This window comes from Ranitomeya variabilis, chromosome 4, assembly GCF_051348905.1.
Source record: "Ranitomeya variabilis isolate aRanVar5 chromosome 4, aRanVar5.hap1, whole genome shotgun sequence".
In the NCBI taxonomy this organism is placed as follows: Eukaryota; Metazoa; Chordata; class Amphibia; order Anura; family Dendrobatidae; genus Ranitomeya; species Ranitomeya variabilis.
Window position 1 is genome coordinate 26,623,757 of NC_135235.1, and position 24,545 is coordinate 26,648,301.

General features: G+C 42.9%; 1 protein-coding gene across 1 annotated transcript; it reads right to left on the reverse strand.

Moving 5' to 3' along the window:
- Positions 1 to 1,709: 1,709 nt before the first annotated feature.
- TNFRSF1A (TNF receptor superfamily member 1A) lies at positions 1,710 to 24,116 on the reverse strand. Its single transcript, XM_077258240.1, has 10 exons — positions 23,840 to 24,116; positions 17,887 to 18,094; positions 9,438 to 9,566; positions 8,475 to 8,621; positions 8,276 to 8,357; positions 7,948 to 8,006; positions 7,170 to 7,313; positions 5,249 to 5,274; positions 4,183 to 4,336; positions 1,710 to 2,905 (listed from the first exon to the last, which is right to left on the reverse strand). Exons 1-10 carry the CDS (start codon positions 23,858 to 23,860, stop codon positions 2,646 to 2,648), a joined length of 1,230 nt encoding a protein of 409 aa, XP_077114355.1. The 5' UTR covers positions 23,861 to 24,116; the 3' UTR covers positions 1,710 to 2,645.
- Positions 24,117 to 24,545: the final 429 nt, after the last annotated feature.

Sequence of the window (24,545 nt, forward strand, 5' to 3'; positions counted from 1 at the left end):
AGTGTAATAAGTGACTATTCCCCAAACCTCTCCACCCAACACCCCCCTACCCCCCCCCCCCCCCCCGGTTCTCACAATGCAGCATGTCCCCCTGTTTTTTCCATCTGGTTGGCACATAGGGGGGGTTGAGCCCCCTTATGTTTATATACTTCCCTATATCAAATAAGGTTTTGTTAGTATACCGGCTACTGTAGTAGGCATGGTACTATTTATACCCTTTCTTTGTGTCAGTTATGTTGGGATACTTCTCTCCATTACAAGAAATGTGTGGATGATCTTATGTTTGGTCTGGACACTTCCAGTTCCCTTAAATAGAATATGGTTTTACTGTTATAGTCTACCCACTGGATATCTAGCAGTATAGGGTGTACCTACCTTAATGATAACTTTTTGTCTGACACGGTCCACTTGACATTTAGATATTTAATGATTTAGGGTATTTATCTTAATTACAATTTTCTGCCTTAAATGGTCCATTTTATGTAGGTATATATGTATTTGTGAACTGTATATTTGCCCGTTGGGTTCTTCTGTCACTCTAACCCAGCACCACTATATGAATTGGACCTTATCATCCTGCAGTCCTGGGTTTTGCGCAGCCGCCTTGCGATCCATATTGGACCGCATAGCGGCTACTGCGCACCGGACGTGAGATACCAGGGTTGGCGTGGTCGCTTCCATCTGCGCGACACTTTTGGGGAGGAGACTGGTACCAGGCTGCTTCAACCGCTTGCGTTCCAGGCTGAAGCGCATAGCGGCTACCGCGCACCGGAAGTGAGGCGCCTAACATGGCGCCGGCACTTCCGGTTGCGGGACACGCATTATGAGGATGCCGGCGGCCATTGAACGCATGGTGGGATGGCGGGCACTCGGATAATGGTGCATACATGTACTTGGTAAGCAACGGAACCGGATGGGGGTGGGAACTAGCCACTACATACTTGTCTGGTGGAGGAGGGACATTACAAAGAGGTTATATATATAAAGGGATGTTTATACCACTCTGGGCTGACTCACTGACCAGGGTGGAGTGCCAGATTATTTACCTTCAGGATGCTATACAGCCACTGCGTATACCCTGTATTTTTGAATGCTTGAGTGGACTTTATCTATGGACTTGGAAATTGATGTCCAGGCCTGAATGGCCCAAATATCTCCCCTGATGAATCTCCGCTATTGGTGAAGAAACGCGTAGGGAGGCGTCATATACATGTGGTGGGGGGTGTCCAGAGTAGAGCATACTTGGGCCTGTCCTTGTGAGGACAGGAGTCTGATACTGGGGCACGACAGGGTAGTAGGTTCCTGTCCCCTTTATTACTCTACCGTGTGGACCCTCCCTGGGATCATCCGATTTACCGTCTTGGGGATCCCCTGTCCGTAATTGGTGAGATCAAGCCAGTTTTTTATCTTGAGCACAGTTTTCGGCGTGAGCACTTATTTGTTTGTGTTATAGTTTATTTCCATTTTAATACATTTCAGTAAAAGTTACGTTTTACCTAGTGGGATTTACTCTTCCAGCTGATATCTGTTAATAACCCCTAAGAGTTGGCAAACGGCTTGGTATATCCAAGTCGTAGCTTGTTTCACAATTTCAGAATAAGGCACAAAGATCGTTACATATGTTCCTAACTCGCCTTTTTTTATTCTTGACAGTACATTTTTTTTTAGGAATATGTGTTTTCACCTTCATTAAAAAATCCTCCATCATATCAAATCACCTATATTTATTTTATTGTGATTACCGGTGAAAGAAACTGGCAGAAACGTATAGAATTCAGCTGGATACAAAAATATACATCTACGTTCTTAAAAATATGTACATTGGATAGGGAGATTTTTACAGAGGTGATGCGTCAAGTAAAAAAGTCTTTAGAAATCTAAATCGAATGTGCTGAAAAGGAATCTATTCTGGTTCTCCACTTCCGACAATGCGTCCTCCTAGGTTGCATCCACATTTTCCATAGGCTTCGCAAGTTAGTTGCTTGTACTCCAACAGTTTTTTTTATATATGAGGAATGGAAAATGGAATGAATGGTGGAACCCAGGTGAAAACGGGAAACGATACAGCAGAGTAAAATCTCCATCAATGTGGAAATGAGTTCAGAATATAGAGATTCAATATCAGACCAAAGTCTATCATGATGGCTGGGAAATCTATCTTGGATGGAGACAATGAAGATTCCAGTCAACTTCACACCAAGGTTCTTCGAGATGGGTGGGAGATCTATCTCGAAAATTAGATTATTTGATACTAAAATGTCATCCTGCAACATGACCCATTGATCATCTGTTTAGATTGACCATGTTTCTTCTTTGAATTATGGGTTTACCTGAATGAAAGTTGACGCAAACAGGTACACAAAATGGGTTAATCGTGAAGACATGTCCATGTGCTGGTCCTTGGTGGAGCAAGTTATATCCCATTGATAAACTGATATGTAATGTAAAAAAAAATCTATTGAGCTTAGTATAGATACAGCCACAGATATAAGTCATGGGAATTTCGAGAAGGCCAGAAATATATGTCTCAGCTGTAATAAAAGATGATATATAACTTTGGCCTCTCGTGAAAATACAAAAAGTACAAGTAAAATGTTTTTCTTTAAGTCCTATATTCGTACATCCAGATTTAGCCAAGAGAATCGTCACCAGCTCTGCTCGATCCTCTCTATACAGCCTCCCAAGTTCATCTCTCTCAATACTTTGAACATTGAGTCTTTTGACTCTCTAGATGAACCAACGTTTTGGACCCAAAACGAGAGCATTGCATACTGAGCGTCCTTGCAATGTCGGTAGTCTTGTTCGGACGTCTCAATGACATGGTTAGTAACACCCAAACGGCGAATAAACTCCTTCCAGCGACCAAAGGGAATTAATTCAATGATTTTGTAAAGGACTTCTGGACCTAAAAGACAAAAATATAAAGTTGAAGAAACCATAAAAAAATATCAAAATGTTCATCTGTATGATCCAATTCTGCTACAGAAAAGTCAAAGAGTAGGTGGTAAAACAAGGATTATAGTAGAGAAATTCAATGTATCACCCCAGTGCCCTAACATAAGAGAACCTTTAAAGCACAACTCCCGAAATCTTGGCCAGATCCTAAACAAAAACAATATTTTTATAGTTTGCCTAGTTTTAACATCTATCTTCTCATTGAGAGTCCTCTGCACATTTCAGATCCAGTTTTATTTTCTCTTCTTGGTTCATCCTCTACTTGAACACAAAGTTCTTCTACCGGAATTTCCTCCAGATTCCAAATTCATAGCCTTGTCTTCCCTCTACCTGAAAGTCTTCCAGTTGTCATATTTATAACCCTGATGCAGTCCTCTTTCTGGTCCACCCTCTACCGGAATGTCCTCCAGATTCCAAATTCATAGCCTTGTCTTCCTTCTACCTGAAAGTCTTGCAGTTATCATATTTATTGCCCTAATGCAGTCCTCTTTCTGGTCCACTCTCTACCGGAATGTCCTACAGATTCCAAATTCATAGCCTTGTCTTCCCTCTACCTGAAAGTCTTCCAGTTGACATATTTACAGCCCTGGTGCAGTCCTCATTCTGGTCCACCCTCTACCGGAATTCCCTCCAGATTTCAAATTCATATCCTGTCTTCCCTCTACCTGAAAGTCTTCCAGTTGACATATTTATAGCCCTGGTGCAGTCCTCTTTCTGGTCCACCCTCTACCGGAATTCCCTCCAGATTTCAAATTCATAGCTTTGTCTTCCCTCTACCTGAAAGTCTTCCAGTTGTCATATTTATAACCCTGATGCAGTCCTCTTTCTGGTCCACCCTCTACCGGAATTTCCACCACATTCCAAATTCATAGCCTTGTCTTCCCTCTACCTGAAAGTCTTCCAGTTGACATATTTATAGCCCTGGTGCAGTCCTCTTTCTGGTCCACCCTCTACCGGAATGTCCTCCAGATTCCAAATTCATAACCTTGTCTTCCCTCTACGTGAAAGTCTTCCCTCTACGTGAAAGTCTTCCAGTTGACATATTTACAGCCCTGGTGCAGTCCTCTTTCTGGTCCACCCTCTACCAGTAAGCATTCTATATTACAGATACTTAGCCCTGATTTTGCTGTTTTTCTTGATTGATTGTCTACCTGGTCTTTTCTGACGTTCTATCTGCATGAGTTTTGACTGATTGTGTATGACCCAGACCCTCATATCTTTACTTACTGTATAGACACGGTGTTGTGGTCTGCAACGTGATGTCCGGTAATGGAAGTGTAGAGTTTTGAGCTTCGTTTAGTTGTTGAGGTGCCTCCTCTTCAACAGAAATTATGTGTCCCGGAAGATAATTTGATTTATTCACTGGCGTTGTGGTTTCCATCTAAAGAAAAAAAAGTAATGTTTTAGTTACTTTTGTTTTCTTTAAGCCTTTGATAGGTTTGTGATGGGGTAAGTAATGGTGGATATGGGCTGTGTGGTGGATATGGGCTGTGTGGACCTCTGTACATCTTATTCCTAAGGCATGGGCATTAATGTGGATGTGTCCCAGCACAGTATTCATTCTTCATTGCCATAGGAAGGATTTCTACAAAATGGGGCTTGGGCGCACAAAAAGACTAGTGTGATCAGGTGAGGACAGACATCATATTCCAGCCAAAACCGCCAAGTATGGCGCTCAGATATCTTCATCAGTACCATAAATAGAAAAACGAGCAGTAGCGCGCATGCATGACCATTGGTCTCATCATATGGGGGACTTAGGACCTTGACTTTATAGATTAGTGTGAAGGCCAGTGATCAGTAACTTATCACGTATCCTTAGGGGTTGTCCATCTTTGGGGACAATTTTTATTTTTAGCTTAAATTCATGCATTCGAGGCTAAAAAAAAAATAATTTTGTCAATTGGGATTCATTGATCATTGTGCAAAATTTTTAATGAAACCCAATTGAAATATGATTTTTAGCCAAAAATACATGCATTTAAGTAATAGTGAAAAAAATGCTCCTAAAAGTCTACAATCCATCGTGTTGCGAATTGGGGCAGTTCCAGGAGCTGAAACTTCTCGTGATCAATTGCTATTACTGCTGGAATCTTAACCTTTTCCCCGCAGTGACCTCTAGAGGAGAAGTGAGGTATTACATGGCAGTTATGTTGTAACATATAAATCCTGGTCGTGTTCAGTCCTCCAGAGAAGAAGACGCTCTTTATTAGAGGAGATCTGGCTTAAAAAGGAAGATATTCTAATGGGACAAACCCTATAATTCCAATAAGGACAAACATGTCATACATACCAGAGGATCTCTCAGTTGACCGGTTCCTAGAAAAAAAATAAAAATAAAATAAATACTGTACATCGTTATTAACTCTTTCTACCACAAATTCATGTTTCTGCACTTTCGTTTTCTACTCACCTTCTTCTAAGAACCATGACATTTTTATTTTTCTGACTACATAGCCATATTAGGGCTCATTTATAATGAGGTTGAGTTGTACTTTTGACACCATTCACTTTGCCATATAATGTATGAAATCACAGGATAAAAATTCCAAGTTCGGTGAATTTAAAAAAAGCCCCGCAATTCTGCCAAAGTCTTTTTTTTTTTTTTGTTTAACAGCGCTCATTGTTTGGTAAAAATAACCTGACAATATGATTCTCGGGGTCAGTATATTTTGGTGATACCAAACTTTTATATTTTTTTTATTACATTTTAGTGCTTTTGTGAAAAAAAAAATATTTTTGGCTTTTGTCACCATTTTTCGGGGACCTGTAACTTTTTAATTTTTCCATTGTTTGGGCTGTGTTAGGGCTATTTTTGGGTTCCAAGGAAACATTTTCATTGGGACTATTTTTGGGGTACATAGGATGTTTTGCTCGCTTTTAATGGCCTTTTTTAGTGGAGGTTCGGTAGCTGAATTCTAGATTTTTTAGTTATTATTTTTTTGCTTTATTGTTTTATTATTTGGATTAAATATTTTCATGTTTGGACAGAGTGAACTATTGTGGACAGGGCGATAGCAGATGTTTATTTTTATTTCTGTGTTCTGAGATTTTTTTTAAAGTTTTGATATTCTTAAAAATATATTTGTACTCTCCTTTATCATCCTCTTAGGGGTCTTGAACCTGGTTTGCTGTGAACTTGCGTAATCCTAGAAGTGGTTGTACCTGAAAATTAATATTACCACCAGAGAGGGCATCACTTTTACAGAACAGCCCTTCATTGTGGCGCATGGGAAAACAACCTCCCGTGCCACCACCTAAAAAAAAAGGTATTCAAGTGTTCCAACATCTTGAAGCACTAAGAACTTCCCATGCCGCCACCTAAAAATAGGTTTTCAAGTTTCCAAGAACTTGAAACACTTAAACCCTCCCGCGCCACCACCTAAAAAAAGGTTTTCAAGTGTTCCAACAACGTGAAACACTAAAAACTTCCCGTGCCGCCACCTAAAAAAAGTTTTCAAGTGTTCCAACAACTTGAAACACTAAAAACTTCCCGTGCCGCCACCTAAAAAAAGGTTTTCAAGTGTTCCAACAACTTGAAACACTTAAACCCTCCCGCGCCACCACCTAAAAAAAGGTTTTCAAGTGTTCCAACAACGTGAAACACTAAAAACTTCCCGTGCCACCACCTAAAAAAAGGTTTTCAAGTGTTCCAACAACGTGAAACACTAAAAACTTCCCGTGCCGCCACCTAAAAAAAAGGTTTTCAAGTGTTCCAACAACTTGAAGCACTTAAAACTTCCCGTGCCGCCACCTAAAAAAAGGTTTTCAAGTGTTCCAACAACTTGAAACACTTAAAACTTCCCGTGCCACCACCTAAAAAAAGGTTTTCAAGTGTTCCAACAACGTGAAACACTAAAAACTTCCCTTGCCACCACCTAAAAAAAAGGTTTTCAAGTGTTTCCAACAACTTGAAACACTAAAAACTTCCCTTGCTGCCACCTAAAAAAAGGTTTTCAAGTGTTCCAACAACTTGAAGCATTAAAAACTTCCCGTGCCGCCACCTGGAAAAAAGGTATTCAAGAGTTCCAACAACTAGAAGCACTAAAAACTTCCTGTGCCGCCGCCTAAAAAAAGGTTTTCAAGGTTTCCAACAACTTGAAACACTAAAAACTTCCCGTGCTGCCACCTAGAAAAAGGTTTTCAAGTGTTCCAACAACTTGTAGCTCTGATTACAGAGACCAATCTTCTCTACTATTTATTACATTCAATACCTGTTTCTTCGGTGATCGGGAGCGAGTTCTTTTTCTGTAAAATGGAGAGGACCTTCTTGCGATTCTTAAAAACAAGCACAGCTACCAAAGCCAGACAGGTGACACCCAAAACTCCAGCGAAGATCATCGATATAATGTTTGATTCTGAAATGTAACAATATAAAAGTAAAATAACATGCCGTGTCCCAGTATGGAGCCAGATTTAATGTAAAAACCCAAAATGGAAACCAGTACAGACCAAATACTAATCACAGCTGTGAACTGTAAGATCTGCTCTCTGAGTGATCTGCACTGATACATTGTAACAGCACTTTCAAGAGACAGATGTTACTGACAGCAAGCATAGATCTTCAAAATGTTGAGACAAAAGGTTGCAGGACATTTGATTAAACAATGATTAATCTTCATTTACGTAAAAACACTACTAAGCAATTTTTATTTTTTTAATTTAGTAAGTAATTTTAATTTTTATCCATTTTCAAAAGATTTAACATTTCCTAATATATATTGAATTTATAGTGGTGGGTACCAGATATATCACTGCATGATGGAATTCTGTCACCACCAGGGGGAGCTCACCGCACACTGTATATATGTCACTGTATGCATTGGACTCTTGAGCTCCCCCTAGTGGTGGTTTCAGGTAGTCATAACTTTTTATTATTTAGCAACTTAGGTAAGCAGGGGAATTGGAGCTTTGGATCACAAAATAGAAAATAGACAACAAAGACCAACGGGTTGATGATTAGTGCACATACAGATGTGATTTATCGCTTACCTTCTGGCTTTTTAACGGGCAAATGGCAGTGTTTCACACAGTCTTCTGCATTATCACACCTAAAATCATAAGTAATGTTTACTTAATGTGATATTAAAAACACAAATCCCACAAATATTGCTGAAATAGAAATTCTGCTTCAATTGTTCTCATTCTTCCTGCTACTATATGAAGTCTACGGCCACATTCACACTAATATAGCAGAATTTTCCAGCTGCAATACCAATTAGTGCCACTGGGTGGCGATATAAGTAAATAAAATTACATAATAGTCACTGCAGAAACTACCCCTGACCCCATGTGTCCCCTGACCTCTGGGTATACTTACTCCTCACACGGGCGACATTCTCCAGTGCGGTCCAGATAAAAGTGTATGTGGCATTGACACACAGTGTTACGGTCTGCCGTGCCTAAAAAGTGATTTTAGACACAATGTTAAAATTCCTTTAATCCGGCACCTAATAATTTAGAATATCAGAATCTAGAACACAATGGAAATCCGGAGTGAAATAGGGTGTGAAACTTACAGTGGTAGAGCTCCGTCCCGTTCTTACACACTGTGCACTGCAGACACGTGAATTTCCGCTCACTGCTAGACTTGTACTGACCGGCCGGACATCCGCAGACGGTGTCATTTTTCGTAGTGCAGGGTTGTGATAGAATTTGGCCAAACTCTGAAAGAAACACAATCAGTCCAATAACAGTCAGTACTGGGTAAATGAATAAGATGCCGCCTTTGTACATAGTGATTCATGTATATAGTGCCAAGTACAGCTCCTATAAGAGGGTGGCGGCCCACCGGAGGATTCCCCTGCTCTACTGCCGGCCAGTCCAAGCCTGTGTCGTCTCTCCTAACTTAAAAGTGCGGCTTTGTCTTATGAGAATATCGCTGTTTACAGAATTATTATGCAATTCAATAAAAAAAAAGAAAGAAAATTTTTATGCGTTTTTTTTCTTGAAGGCAAAACCTGCTCTTTGGCAGTAGGAAATTTGCTGCAAAAACGCAATTTTTGTTTAATTTTTGTTGCATTTTTTGCTGCGTTTTTGCCATGCTACATTTGTCTCTTGTGCATGCTGATAACGTTTAGAGCAAAATAAAAAAAAAATCTGATTCTACTTCATTAGGTTTTGGCACAAAAAAAATGCAGCAAAAACTGATACCTGCATTTTTTTTTGTTTTTTTTTTACCACCCATTGGTTTTAATGGGTGAAAAAAAGCTGAAGGAAGTGACATGCTCCATTCTGCAAAAAACAAGGTTTGGCACAAAATACTGAGGACAAAAAAAAAAAAAAAAAAGCTGGGCGCATGAAATCTCTGAAATCACATAGACTTTGCTGGTACTGTAAAACGCAGGTGAAAATTCGCATAAAAAAAATGCATGAAAAAAAACGCAGCGTGTGAACACAGCCTTAGTATATGCTGGCACACGATGAGAAAGAGTAAGAACCGCCGTAAAGCAGCACAATGTCCCCGTGGACTCTGCACTCACGGGATAAGCAGGGATTGCACTCGGAGCAGAATTTCGAGCTGTTGGGAGTTTTCCTGTAGCGGTCCTGTTCACAGGGGGCACATTCGGTTTTCATTCCTTCTCCTGAACAGTCGGTGATCACCCTGTAACCTGCAGAGATAAAGCTCCGTTATCTGGACGCACACCTGATACAGTGACATCATACAGCGAGGGCTGATATAATGGGGTCAGAGGGACCCTATATCTCCGCACTGATATCTGTGACTCGTCTTATGCCCCATCTTGATTAATCCTCTCCTATAATGAAAAATATCCGCAGCTCCATAATATATCTTCATGACCGTTTTGGATTTTTCGCTTATTTTAACGCAGTATTTAATCATTGATATTTGGAAACCGCTAACAAACTGCTGTTGACTGATCTGGCATCGCTTTCCGATATTTGGTAACTACTGCTGGGCTGATTAATCCATAAATACTTAATCAGAGATTTGTCCCCCCAACTTATGACCCCAATGCAAAATCTCAGAGACCCCAATGGCTACAGGTCGTTAATAGTTATGGTCTTCTGATCTTTTGGGCCCCTCTAGGCTCCAGTCCGAGGCATAACTGCAACCCCTGCACCCACTATTACACTCTGACATTTTTACTTTTTTAGTAATAATTTGTATTCCCGTGAAATACCATTTCTTTAAACCTTTTTTTTTCATATCTCTGTATTTTGCCGATCCTCTGTTATTCATCCTGAATATTCACAAATTAATTGACAGGGGTAGAAAAATTGTGACATGTCTCTCTCCATAGAAGCTTCTTAGTGTCCAGGAGGGTCCTCTACATGTGCCAAAAAGTGTTTGTTCTATATGGACAGTCCCGTAATAATATCACCAGAAACTCTCCCTTGTGCTGCAGCAGTTTACCCAGGCGACTGACTGCCATCGGAATAACATTCCAGACCTCTTCGTTGTGTTGTTGATGCAAGCCTTGAGGGGGCGCTCTGTGACACAGGGATGTTGTGAGTATGCTATGCCCTGCGAGGTTTTGTCCTAAGGGTATGTGCACATGTTGCGGATTTCCTGCGGATCCGCAGCGTTTTTTCCTGCGCGGAAATGCTGCAGATCCACAAGTGATTAAGTGTATCTATGTTGCCCATTAAAGCAGCCTGCGTTCTTGACCGGCTGACCCCGCAGGGAATGAGAAACTCGAGCGGCGCGGCAGGTTATGATCGGATCCTATGCGGTATCCCGGCAGGACCCCCTGGCCATTATCCTGTAGATATACGAGGTCTATGATGGCTCCTAATGATCATGTTCAGGTGTCTGGGTTGACGGGCGTAGCCCGATGTGTCATGAGGTGATATTAGGAAATCTTGGTGGGGGGGGATAATATTCACAGCGTGGCGCTCGTTAGCTCTTTGTGTTTTTATTATTTTTGCAGATTTCTGTTTGTTGTCATTTGCTTCTATCTGGCATTAGATCAAATGCCCGAGGGGCACTTACAGTCTCCCTCCTCCCAGTTCCCACTAATCTCCGCAATCCAGACGCATCCGGAGATGGGGCCAGGCATGTCGAAGAAAACACGTTCCTTGAGACGTCGTAGATGATTTTCTTGCGATACTTTGCTTCCCAGTAACTTTCCTGACCCTCTTTGTGACAATTACAGTGGGGCAAAAAAGTATTTAGTCAGTCAGCAATAGTGCAAGTTCCACCACTTAAAAAGATGAGAGGCGTCTGTAATTTACATCATAGGTAGACCTCAACTATGGGAGACAAACTGAGAAAAAAAAAATCCAGAAAATCACATTGTCTGTTTTTTTATCATTTTATTTGCATATTATGGTGGAAAATAAGTATTTGGTCAGAAACAAAATTTCATCTCAATACTTTGTAATATATCCTTTGTTGGCAATGACAGAGGTCAAACGTTTTCTGTAAGTCTTCACAAGGTTGCCACACACTGTTGTTGGTATGTTGGCCCACTCCTCCATGCAGATCTCCTCTAGAGCAGTGATGTTTTTGGCTTTTCGCTTGGCAACACGGACTTTCAACACCTTCCAAAGGTTTTCTATAGGGTTGAGATCTGGAGACTGGCTAGGCCACTCCAGGACCTTGAAATGCTTCTTACGAAGCCACTCCTTCGTTGCCCTGGCGGTGTGCTTTGGATCATTGTCATGTTGAAAGACCCAGCCACGTTTCATCTTCAATGCCCTTGCTGATGGAAGGAGGTTTGCACTCAAAATCTCACGATACATGGCCCCATTCATTCTTTCACGTACCCGGATCAGTCGTCCTGGCCCCTTTGCAGAGAAACAGCCCCAAAGCATGATGTTTCCACCACCATGCTTTACAGTAGGTATGGTGTTTGATGGATGCAACTCAGTATTCTTTTTCCTCCAAACACGACAAGTTGTGTTTCTACCAAACAGTTCCAGTTTGGTTTCATCAGACCATAGGACATTCTCCCAAAACTCCTCTGGATCATCCAAATGCTCTCTAGCAAACTTCAGATGGGCCCGGACATGTACTGGCTTAAGCAGTGGGACACGTCTGGCACTGCAGGATCTGAGTCCATGGTGGCGTAGTGTGTTACTTATGGTAGGCCTTGTTACATTGGTCCCAGCTCTCTGCAGTTCATTCACTAGGTCCCCCCGCGTGGTTCTGGGATTTTTGTTCACCGTTCTTGTGATCATTTTGACCCCACGGGGTGGGATTTTGCGTGGAGCCCCAGATCGAGGGAGATTATCAGTGGTCTTGAATGTCTTCCATTTTCTAATTATTGCTCCCACTGTTGATTTCTTCACTCCAAGCTGGTTGGCTATTGCAGATTCAGTCTTCCCAGCCTGGTGCAGGGCTACAATTTTGTTTCTGGCGTCCTTTGACAGCTCTTTGGTCTTCACCATAGTGGAGTTTGGAGTCAGACTGTTTGAGGGTGTGCACAGATGTCTTTTTATACTGATAACAAGTTTAAACAGGTGCCATTACTACAGGTAATGAGTGGAGGAAAGAGGAGACTCTTAAAGAAGAAGTTACAGGTCTGTGAGAGCCAGAAATCTGGATTGTTTGTTTCTGACCAAATACTTATTTTCCACCATAATATGCAAATAAAATGATAAAAAAAACAGACAATGTGATTTTCTGGATTTTTTTTTCTCAGTTTGTCTCCCATAGTTGAGGTCTACCTATGATGTAAATTACAGACGCCTCTCATCTTTTTAAGTGGTGGAACTTGCACTATTGCTGACTGACTAAATACTTTTTTGCCCCACTGTATTCATCCCCCACATGTTTCTGGTTAGACTGATTTCACTTTTAGGATTATATAAAGCTGGGGCCGGACCCCCGGGCAGCTGTAATGGCCGACATATTGTTTGCTACAAGGTTTCATGGAAGTAGCTGACAGAAGACAACGCAAACAGGACCCTGCGGGGTCTCTGTAATAAGGACCCTGTTATAGGGTCACTGTAGTAGAAGCAATGAGACTGTCTGTCTTATAGGGGCACTGTTATGGGGTGAGTGACTGTCTCTCTTATAGGGGCACTGATATGGGGTGAGTGACTGTCTCTCTTATAGGGGCACTGATATGGGGTGAGTGACTGTCTCTCTTATAGGGGCACTGATATGGGGTGATTGACTGTCTCTCTTATAGGGGCACTGATATTGGGTGATTGACTGTCTCTCTTATAGGGACACTGTTATGGGGTGAGTGACTGTCTCTCTTATAGGGGCACTGATATGGGGTGATTGACTGTCTCTCTTATAGGGGCACTGATATGGGGCGAGTGACTGTCTCTCTTATAGGGGCACTGATATGGGGTGATTGACTGTCTCTCTTATAGGGGCACTGATATGGGGTGATTGACTGTCTCTCTTATAGGGGCACTGATATGGGGTGATTGACTGTCTCTCTTATAGGGGCACTGATATGGGGTGAGTGACTGTCTCTCTTATAGGGGCACTGATATGGGGTGAGTGACTGTCTCTCTTATAGGGGCACTTATATAGGGTGATTGACTGTCTCTCTTATAGGGGCACTGATATGGGGTGATTGACTGTCTCTCTTATAGGGGCACTGATATGGGGTGAGTGACTGTCTCTCTTATAGGGTCACTGATATGGGGTGATTGACTGTCTCTCTTATAGGGGCACTGATATGGGGTGATTGACTGTCTCTCTTATAGGGGCACTGATATGGGGTGATTGACTGTCTCTCTTATAGGGGCACTGATATGGGGTGATTGACTGTCTCTCTTATAGGGGCACTGATATAGGGTGATTGACTGTCTCTCTTATAGGGGCACTGATATGGGGTGATTGACTGTCTCTCTTATAGGGTCACTGATATGGGGTGATTGACTGTCTCTCTTATAGGGGCACTGATATGGGGTGATTGACTGTCTCTCTTATAGGGGCACTGATATGGGGTGATTGACTGTCTCTCTTATAGGGGCACTGATATGGGGTGAGTGACTGTCTCTCTTATAGGGGCACTGATATGGAGTAAGTGACTGTCTCTCTTATAGGGGCACTGTTATGGGGTGATTGACAGTCTCTCTTATAGGGGCACTGTTATGGAGACACACTGGTTGTCTTTCTTAGGTAACGTTCACATTTGTGCCATGCGCCCCTACCTTTAACATGGGGGGCGCATGGACATGCGCCGGTATGCGTTGTAATGCGTTTTACGACGCATGCGTCATATTGACGCACAAGACAGGGCGCAGAGGACGCTACTTGTAGCGTTTTCCCTGCGCCGAAAGTCCTGAATCCTTACTATCTTATGACAACGCATGCGTCGCAAAACGCTGCGTTGTGTACATGCGTTGTTGGTTGCGTCGCCGACGCTGCGCCCAACAACGCAAATGTGAACGTAGCCTTAGGGGGGATTTTCACAGGAGCTCTCTGCCTTTTTTTATACAGGCATTATTATGGAGACACACTGGTTGTCTTTCTAACGGACAACTTTTACAGGAGCCCTCTAACTGCCTCTCTTATAGGGGCACAATTATGGAGACACATTGGTTGTCTTTCTTAGGGGGGATTTTCTCAGGACCTCTCTAACTGCCCTTCTAATATCGGCACTGTTGTGGAGACACAATAACTGTCTTTCTAAGGGAGGACTTTTAGGGTATGTTTCCACGTTCAGGAAACGCTGCGTTTTTGACGCTGCGTTTTTCCACAGCGTCAAAAACGCAGCGTCCAGATGTTACAGCATAGTGGATGGGATTTCATGAAATCCAGACTCCACTATGCGTTAAAAAACGCATGCGTTTTTGCCACGAAAACGCATGCGTGGTGCGTTTTTTCTAAACGCAGCATGTTGCTACTATGAGCAAAACACGCAGGAACACCGCAGGTGACCTGCCAGTGACCTCAGGTGCAGTTTTGGTCAGGATTTTACCTGCATAAAATCCTGACCAAAGCCTGAAGCAAAACTGAACGTGGAAACATACCCTTAGAGTAGCCCTCTGACTGCTTCTCATAGGGACACTGTTATGGAGACACATTGGTTGTCTTTCTAAGCGGGAACTTTTACAGGAGCCCTCTGACTGCCTCTCTTATACCAGCACTGTTATAGAGACACAATGGTTGTCTTTCTAGGTGGAAACTTTCACAGGAGCACTTTGTCTGCCTCTTTTATACTGGCACTGTTATGGAGACACTGTGGTCATCTTTCTTAGATAGGGGGATTTTCACGGGCGCACTCTGACTGCTCCTCTTATAGGGGCACTGTTATGGAGGCACACTGGTTGTCTTTCTAGGTGGGAACTTTCACAGGAGCAATCTGAGTTATGGGGCAAAGTGGCACTGTTATGGTGACACTGTGGTCGTTTTTCTAAGGGGGAACTTTTACATGAGCCCTCTAACTGCCTCTCTTATACCGGCACTGATATGGAGACACATTGGTTGTCTTTCTAAATGGGAACTTTCACAGGAGCACTTTGACTGCCTCTTTTATACTGGCACTGTTATGGAGACACTGTGGTCGTCTTTCTTAGGGGAGATTTTCACAGGCGCACTCTGACTGCTCCTCTTATAGGGGCACTGTTATGGATGCACACTGGTTGTCTTTCTAGGTGGGAGTATTCTGAGTTATGGGGGCAAAGTGGTTTTGTCTCTTATGGGAGCAGTACTACTGTAATTACTGTAGGGCCATTGTTATGGGGCCATTGCAGAGGTCTATCTTATGGGGGCACGTCTATGCTTTCGGGGGCACTTCTATAGGAGAATTGTGTCTGCCTCTTATATGGCACTCTTATGGAGTAAAGTGGCTGGCTCATTCGTAGCAACAGGGCAAAGTGTCATTGTGTCGCGTGACATTCAGATCACGTTAGCCTATTGCAACGTTGTATCTAATGATTTCCTATTGTGACCTGCGGCCCACCGTGACTGCGATACAGAGTTGCAAATGTTTCCAAATGTGTTTGATTTTCTGCCGCTGGTCACATGTTGCAAGCAACACACGTGCCATAGACTTCAATGCATGTTGTATGCGACTGCAACTTGAATATGACCACTATAGTCGTGCATGCAACAGCAAGCCTCGGACAAGTTGCACAAATGGTTTTGGTCATGCGACCCGTCTAAGAATTGCTGTTGTACCTTATCGGGAGCACCGTGGTTGATGCCCTTATGGTTACACTCTAGGGCGTCTCTGTAGGTGTTGTAGATGTCACTGGTGGTATATTGTCGCTGTGGTCACGGTTCTGTGGGCATTGTGGCATTTTGCTGCCATTTTGGTCACTGATACAGGAACACGGAGGTTGTCATTACTAGTTGTGAGAAATTGTGGTCGTTACGGGTGCCGTCACTGTTAGAGAGACACTGTGGTTGCCGTTATGGGGCACTGTAACTGGCATTGGGCACTGGCCATGAATCTTACGCCTCATCTATTGTGTCCTTCTGTTGTATTTTACCCATGAATAAATTCTGCTTTACCGTAACCGCAGATATCAAGACACTGAGATGAATTCTCATAACATACCATCGTTGACTTTCATTTTCGACACTCTGCCTTAGTCATCATCACAATGAAAAACCGAGTTACCAGCTCATCGCTCTGCTCTGATGACTACAGTGCAGCGAACCTCACAGGTGCGAAACCTCAGACCCAAGCCTCCATGTGATCGTCTGTGCACGACTGCTTTAAATGTGGTTGCACACAGAAGACCTTAGATCTGCCAGTGAAAATGGCATTGTGTGGGGTGTGATGATGGGAGGAACGTCTTACAAAGGGCAGGGTGGGTAGACAAGGAACTAGTTCTGGTCTCTCGGAGAAAATAGAGTGTGCTGGTCCTAAAAAGGTCTACAAAGTCGCACCCTTTAAGGGTTCCTCAAGCTACCGTACCTCTAAAACCTAAAAGATCACTCAACTGGTCAAGTGGAAATTTTACATTACAATAACTCAGAAATGCAAACTCTGGAATTTTAATTTGCAAAACCTTTCTCCTTTTCCAACAGATCATGTCACGTTCTTGACCCACTGAATAGTCCTCTGAACACATCAAAGAAAAAGTTGTCCTTTTCTCCTCGATGTCCAATTGTCTGTGACATCTTTGAAGTTTGTTGAATCTTTTTGGAGTTCAGTAGGTGTCACGTTTTTCCAAAAGTGAGACAGCAAAGAAAAAAGAAAAAGCTGTGCTTCTGTTCAGGAGGTCCTAATATGACATATAGCAAATTTCGCAAATCTTTTGCAAATCTATTAGGTCTCTACTTTCTCTGAGAGTGAAACACCAAAGAAAAAACTGTGCTTATTTCCGGGAGGTCCCAATGTGACAACCAAAAAATTTGTGAGCATTGTTGCAAGTCCATTATAGCACCACTTTTTCAAAAGATTGGCAAATATGTAAGACATAGATATAAAAAGGTTCCCCAAAGCTGAAGTCAAAATGGTGCACCCATCCGATCTTCTGCTAGTTGTCATCACTTCATCTTCCCTCCATCCAAGACCAGTATTTCACCATCTTCATTGTTCATCAATTCTTTATTGGAGAAAGGATCATCTGCCCAATATCTCCAACCTCCGGTGGTTTAGTTCTGTGTCTGTTTTTATAATTGGTCATGAAATAACTAGAACTTGACCAAGTGATGGGCACATCTCCAACCCAAAAATATTTTTGGCTTAAGATGCCAATAAGCTTGGATCTTTAGGTTTTCCGTGATCTACCTTCTCCCAATAATGCCATCTCAGTAGCTTCCTGACACATGAAGTGTGAACCAGAAACAGACCTAAATATTGAAGTAGACTTGACATTTGCACAAAAGCCATGGCCCCTATAAATAACTAAGGTGCAAAGTGTCGGATCCCCACTGATCTAACATCAATGGCCTCATTTAATTATAGGTAATTAATTTAAAGCTGGATGAACGCTTTAATTACCCCATCCTGCAGGTCCCGCATTAGATACCAAAATTTAAGAAGTCATTTTTACAACTGTCACATGACTGTTTTAAGCAGAGTAACCACACATACTCACCCGCCAAACACTTGTTGCAGCAGAAGTTGGCTTTTTTTGGTTTGTATTCATGGTCTTTGCAGGTCACAGTTTCATTTGATGTTTCTGATCTCTTGTGTCTGTGAGCAGATCTTGTGAAGCCCACCGGTTCACCTTTTATTAGCAAAGCCGCCTCTAAGGGAATGTCCAACGTGTAACATAGGGTGGGCAAAATCCAGAATAGGGAAATCTGCAAAGCAATAAGATAGCTGTCATTGATGAGAAATAATACATGAAAGCAATGCAAGAAAGGAATCTCTGGGGGGTTACTTAGTTGGAACCATTAGCTTAAAGATCTGACAACAGGATAAATCTACACCATAGACTGTCTCCAAGAGAAAACAGAAGATTTTTGAAACTGCTTTCTATATAACTAACCTTCCTAACCCCCATATATATGTACGCCTGGGGAAATAAGCCACTGCTGGACATCTCTACTTGCATTTATCTTATTTGGAACAAAGTATAGGAAACGTTGACTTCCCACAGTCTGATCTAATGAGATCAAGATGTTGGGAGAAAGTAGGTAGACCATCATACACATTAAAGGGCCACTGTCACCCCCCTCCAGCCGTTATAAACTAAAAGAGCCACCTTGTGCAGCAGTAATGCTGCAGTCTAACAAGGTGGCTCTTTTAGTTTTTGATTCATTTATTACCTCAATAAAGCGTTTAAAAAATTGGCCACAAATACCAGATATTGTATCTGGAGGCGGTCCGAATCGTCCTCTATGAATCTCCCAACTGCCGTCACTCTTCTTTTCAGGGGCGATGGTCGCCGCCCCCTTCGCGCTGTTGCTTCTTAAATCCGGCGCCTGCGCTGTGCGTGCCTGCCTGGGGCCTGCGCAGTGTTCATTGTCAGTCACAGCTCAGATGCAGGGTGCCTGACTGCGCCTGTGCGGGCAGTGCGGCCACCCTGTTCCTGAATCCCCGCCCCGCACTGTGTTATTCATTATGCACAGTGCGGGGCTGGGGTTCCTGGGCATGCGCGCTGCGCTAGTCAGACGCTCCCCCGGTCCCCCGCCTTCCAGCGTTGTTCTTTGTGGCTGTTCAAAACGTCGGCAATGAAACCTGTATATTCCGGCAATGCTGGAAGGCGGGGGACCGGGGGAGTGTCTGACAAGCGCAGTGCGCATGCCCAGGAACCCCAGCCCCGCACTGTGCATAATGAATAACACAGTGCGGGGTGGGGATTCAGGAACAGGGTGGCCGCACTGCCCGCACAGGTGCAGTCAGGCACCCGGCATCTGAGATGTGACTGACAATGAACACTGCGCAGGCCCCAGGCAGGCACGCACAGCGCAGGCGCCGGATTTAAGAAGCAACAGCGCGAAGGGGGCGGCGACCATCGCCCCTGAAGAGAAGAGTGACGGCAGTTGGGAGATTCATAGAGGACGATTCGGACCGCCTCCAGATACAATATCTGGTATTTGTGGCCAATTTTTAAAACGCTTTATTGAGGTAATAAATGAATCAAAAACTAAAAGAGCCACCTTGTTAGACTGCAGCATTACTGCTGCACAAGGTGGCTCTTTTAGTTTATAACGGCTGGAGGGGGTGACAGTGGCCCTTTAAGTATTCAGCCAGTTGGGCAAAAATTGTTAGGTTGAGCTGACATCAACTATGACCACTCTATCATTGGAGCCCTGTACCAAAACAAGCCAAAGGTTATAGCATAGAAGTCAACATTTCTGGGAGGGATGAGCATTTAATTCTTGCCACAAGCCCGTTCCTGTCCCAGGAATACCTCCACTGCTTTCAGGGAAGCCTCGATCCACTCTTGGAATGCCCACTTTTTCACCGAAGTGTCTTAGGGCCTACAGCCTCTACAGTTGACAACTATGGGAGCTGTAGGCCTTGCTCAAGGCTCCATTCGCCAGGTACAGACTCTTGAGCTTAGATGATATCATCTTTATCTGTGTTTACTGCCTCACCGCTTGTCTGTTGTGCCCTCTTTCTTTGGGGTTCTGCCACTCTTGATAAAAAACCTCAATGCAATGAAAATTTACCACATTATACATCTTTAGGGCCTCAAAAATATGCTATTACACATGGAATTGTGAAATTTGGGGGTCACCCTGTCCGTGGAGGTTGGAGGGATAACCTGCCTTCATCTGTATTAGTCTACTCAGAACACATATAAGGTTGAAATCAACGGTGGAGCAAGGAACAGTCAGCTCCTTCCTCCACTGTTCAGTCGGCATAGAGACTGTGGGTCCAACAAGAACTTTTAGGTTATGTGAGATTCTGAGGTCACATGACTGACAGCAGGGATGAGGAGCAGGACATAGGCAAGGGAATAAAAGGGCATGATACTGTGGGAGCATCATACCGTGTGTGGGAGGCTGTAGATACATCATACTGTGCGTGGGGGGCATTATACTGTGTACGGGGGATTAGGCTGTGTGCAGGGCATCGTACTGTGTGTGGGGGTTGGGGATGTATCATGCTGTTTGTGGGGGAATCTATGAGGGCATCATGTGTCAGCATGATTGTTGGGGCATTATACTGCATGGGGGCCTGTGTGGGAGCATAATACTGTGTTTTGGGCTTTAGGGGCATCATTCTGTGCTGGGGAAACTGTGGTGGGCATTATACTGCATGAGGATAGTGTGGATGCATAATACTGTGTGTGTGTGTGGGATTGTGGGGAATCATCCTGTGTTTGGGGGACTATGGGTGCTATGATACCATATATGGGGACTATGGGGGCATTTTACTATGTGGTGGGGGCATCATACTGTGTGGTGGGGACTGTGTGGGGATTATACTGCATGGAAGGCAGTGTCGGTTGTCATAGTGTTTGTTGGGGCATCATACAGTATGGAGGGCTGTGGAGGAATCATACTTTGTGTAGTGGGCTGTGGGGGCATCATACTATGTGTGGTGGTTTATGGGGGCCTCATACAGTATGGAGGGCTGTGGGGGCATCATACAGTATGGAGGGCTGTGGAGGAATCATACTTTGTGTGATGGGTTATGGGGGCCTCATACAGTATGGAGGGCTGTGGAGGAATCATACTTTGTGTGGTGGGTTATGGGGGCCTCATACAGTATGGAGGGCTGTGGGGCATCATACAGTATGGAGGGCTGTGGAGGAATCATACTTTGTGGTGGGCTGTGGGTGCATCATACAGTATGGAGGGCTGTGGGGCATCATACAGTATGGAGGGCTGCGGAGGAATCATACTTTGTGGTGGGCTGTGGGTGCATCATACAGTATGGAGGGTTGTGGGGGCATCATACTCTGTGGGGGCAATATTATATGGGGACAGTGTGGGTTCAATGAACATGATATTAGACTGTGCAGGAGCACTAATGGGCATCACTAGGAGCATATTTCTGTGTTGACATATATACAAGACAGGGCAAAGTTGAGGTACTATGTTAGCTAAAAATGGCTGCAGAGCACTAAACACTGGGTGTCCCTCTTTCTTATCTTTTAGATTTGAGAAGTATGATTAAATGGCTTTTATTCAGTAATCAAACAAGAAAAAATTGTGACAAGATCTAGACCTGTTTGGCATCCATGTTGTTTCTATGGCCAGGAAGGGGTTAAGCTCAGGCAACAGCTGAACTTAAAGGGGTTGTGTTTCACTTTTTACAAGAATGAAAAAATAGCCCATTAAATAGTCTCCATGACAACAGACCCAGAACCACTCACTCAGTAGTGCAGCCTCAGGCTTTCGGCCTATCACTTTACCTGTTCAGATCTCAGCAGAAAAAAAAGATATCGGCAAACGGTTTTCACATTTTCAAAGTGAGCGAAATAGTGAAGGAACCGCAACTGATGCCATAAAGAATCCATGTGCGATTATATACAGCTTGCACTTGTGGGCATCATGGTGTCTGTGGTACAATCATAGTCTACATGTAGCCCAAAGTCTGAGGAAAAAATCTTTCCATCCTGTTACATACATGCCACGGTTACACCAAAAAATGCCGCAGGTCCATAATGAATCTGTATGAAGCCACAATGAGGCCATTGCAGTTGTGGTGGAGGAGGGGAGTTGTAGTACAGTCTCAGTATTGTACAACCACGGCTGTGATTCTGCAGTTTCCCGTAACACAGGCGGCTTTCCTAATCCAGGAAACACATTCTTGTTCCTCCACTGCCGTCCAACTGGTCTGGAATGAACCTTACACTAGCACAAGGTGTAGCAGAGCTCAAGGTGCCACTAGAGTAACCCTTTATTGGCTGTGTATTTAATCTGTTGTAATAACCCGCAGTCCCATGCAAAAAAAATAAAAACTGCACATTGAAATTTTACAGACTCAGGTCTGCTATGTCTGTATGTAGAGCACAAAATGATGTAGCAGAACTAAACTTGTTTCCTTACTTCTTCAGAGCGTTGCAAAACTACCTGCTGTCATCTGGTATATTACAATAAAGTGTGCTTAAACGCAAGCTCACCTCTGCTTCATCTACGCGCCATTAATGTATACAGCATATGATATATTTTGTAGAGATGTAGCAGAGCTGGATTTGCGTTGTTCTTTCTACGCATAGTGCTAAGTGCACATTAGTATAATAATATGAGAAATTGCACCTAAATGCAAACTCACACTGCTACATCTAGAGCATACCGTGCATGTGCCTTTGTAAAAAATGCTGATGTAGCTGAGATGAATATGTAATTCACCTTTTTTTTCTGTGCAGAATAATCGGTCATTTTGCAGCGTTTTCATTGGCGTCAATTCTTTTGTCCTAAATGTACTTTTAAACTCTATAGGAAATTAATTTTAAAATATATAATACATTATTAAAAAAAGCATTGAAAAATGATAGCAACTCATGGCGCTTCATTAAAGAAGCTTTACAAACACTACAAAAGTTGTGAGAAACATTTATTTTTGAACTTGCTGCAAAATATCTGTGAAAATTGTGACATTTCATTGTTGTAAATGACTTTTCTAGGTTTAGCCATGTTTTAATACTCGTTTTTTAATACCTGCACCAACACTTAAAAATGTTAAGGAAAAGAGGTAGGAAATCCAATACATTTGCTGCCTTTAAAAAAAAAAAAAAAAAAAGCAAAATAAATGATTTATGTTGCATTTTTAGCAACCATAAAAATATAAAAATTTGCAAATTTTGCATTCATTTACGGTACGACATTAGACATTTTGATCTCCGGGTCTTATCTAACATTGGGAAGTGTACCACCTTGCTTAAAAAGTTCCGCTGGCATAATTTGCACCAAATGTATCATTAATGTGATTTGATAAAAATGGAGTTGCATAGTTGACGCGGGCTAGAGTTGAGCGAACATGCTCGGATAAAGTGTTATCTGAGCATGCTCAAGTGTTAACAGAGTATCTTCCGTGTGCTCAAATACTATGTACGAGCACACAGAAGAAAAAAAGCCTTTTATTGACAAACTCAAAATAAAAATGATGTAAAACGCATTACAAATGGCACACGATTTTTATAAAGGTGTCTAAAAGGTAAAAAAAAAAAAAAGTCTAGAAATATCTGCCAAAAAGGCAGAAAACAAATAATTTCTCTAAATTATACATTTCCTAAAAATCTTGCGCAAGTTCCATCTTTTTTGCTAAATGTTGGTCGGAGTGTACAGTAAGCGTCATTGATCTGATGACATCTCTGTGGTTCTCCTTCCACAAGCTCAGCTCAGCTACCTCTGTATGCACCTTCTGGTCTCTAAGTACCGTAAATAGGGACATTATTTAATAGTCCTAAACACGAGTCCGCCGTGGAAATATTGTCAGTAAAAGTCAAATATTCTAAACTTAAAAGGCAATTGTCAAAAATCATTGAAACAAGTGTCAGCCAGGCGGACAGCGTCTTATGTGATGGTGTCGTAGATCTATCTCGAGAGGAGATTTCGGCACTAAAGTTTCCCTTAATTTAGAGCGAACCATTGTAAAATAAGTGCCGTGACACGGCGGTGATACGTATACCCCCGACTACTCACCGCGTAGAAGAATCCGGCCATTTTTTGTTATTTCCGACGCACAGTTGGACAGTCAATTTTAGTCATCTTTTTCCGAGACTTGGAGACGAATATTATCCTTAGGGCAACATTGAGCTCCGGTCTTTGGTCTCCTAAAAAAAGTTAATTTTTAATATTTCGGAGAAGTGAACCTACTCGCTTTAACCCTTACAGTCCCAGGACCCCCCCCACCCTCTTGTCAGATCCTAGGAGAAGTCTGCCTGTGGCTCTCTTCTCTTTCCAGTATCCTGGTTCTTCCCCTCTACGTCACCTGCTCGCTCCCCTCCCTATCGCTCTGTATCCCAGAAACAGAGAAAATACAGAAGTCTGCAGAGAAACTCAGGAAGTGACAAAACTACAGAGTCACCAGATGTGGGGGCGGATGTGCTGCAAGAGAGAGCGAGAGGGTGCAGAGGAGTGGAGGAGAAGTAGAGCCCAGATTGTTAAAGTTCACTTAATTAAGTGAATTTTAACAATATATTTTAAGAATGGCAATGCGCAATCTTTGGCCTGTAGGCCACACGAAGCCCACACCACTGCCCACATCAACCTCCGGTGGAGAAAGAGATAAAGATGTACCCCACTCTACAGACTTACACTCGTACCCCACTCTACAGACTTACACTCGTACCCCACTCTACAGACTTACACTCGTACCCCACTCTACAGACTTACACTCGTACCTCAC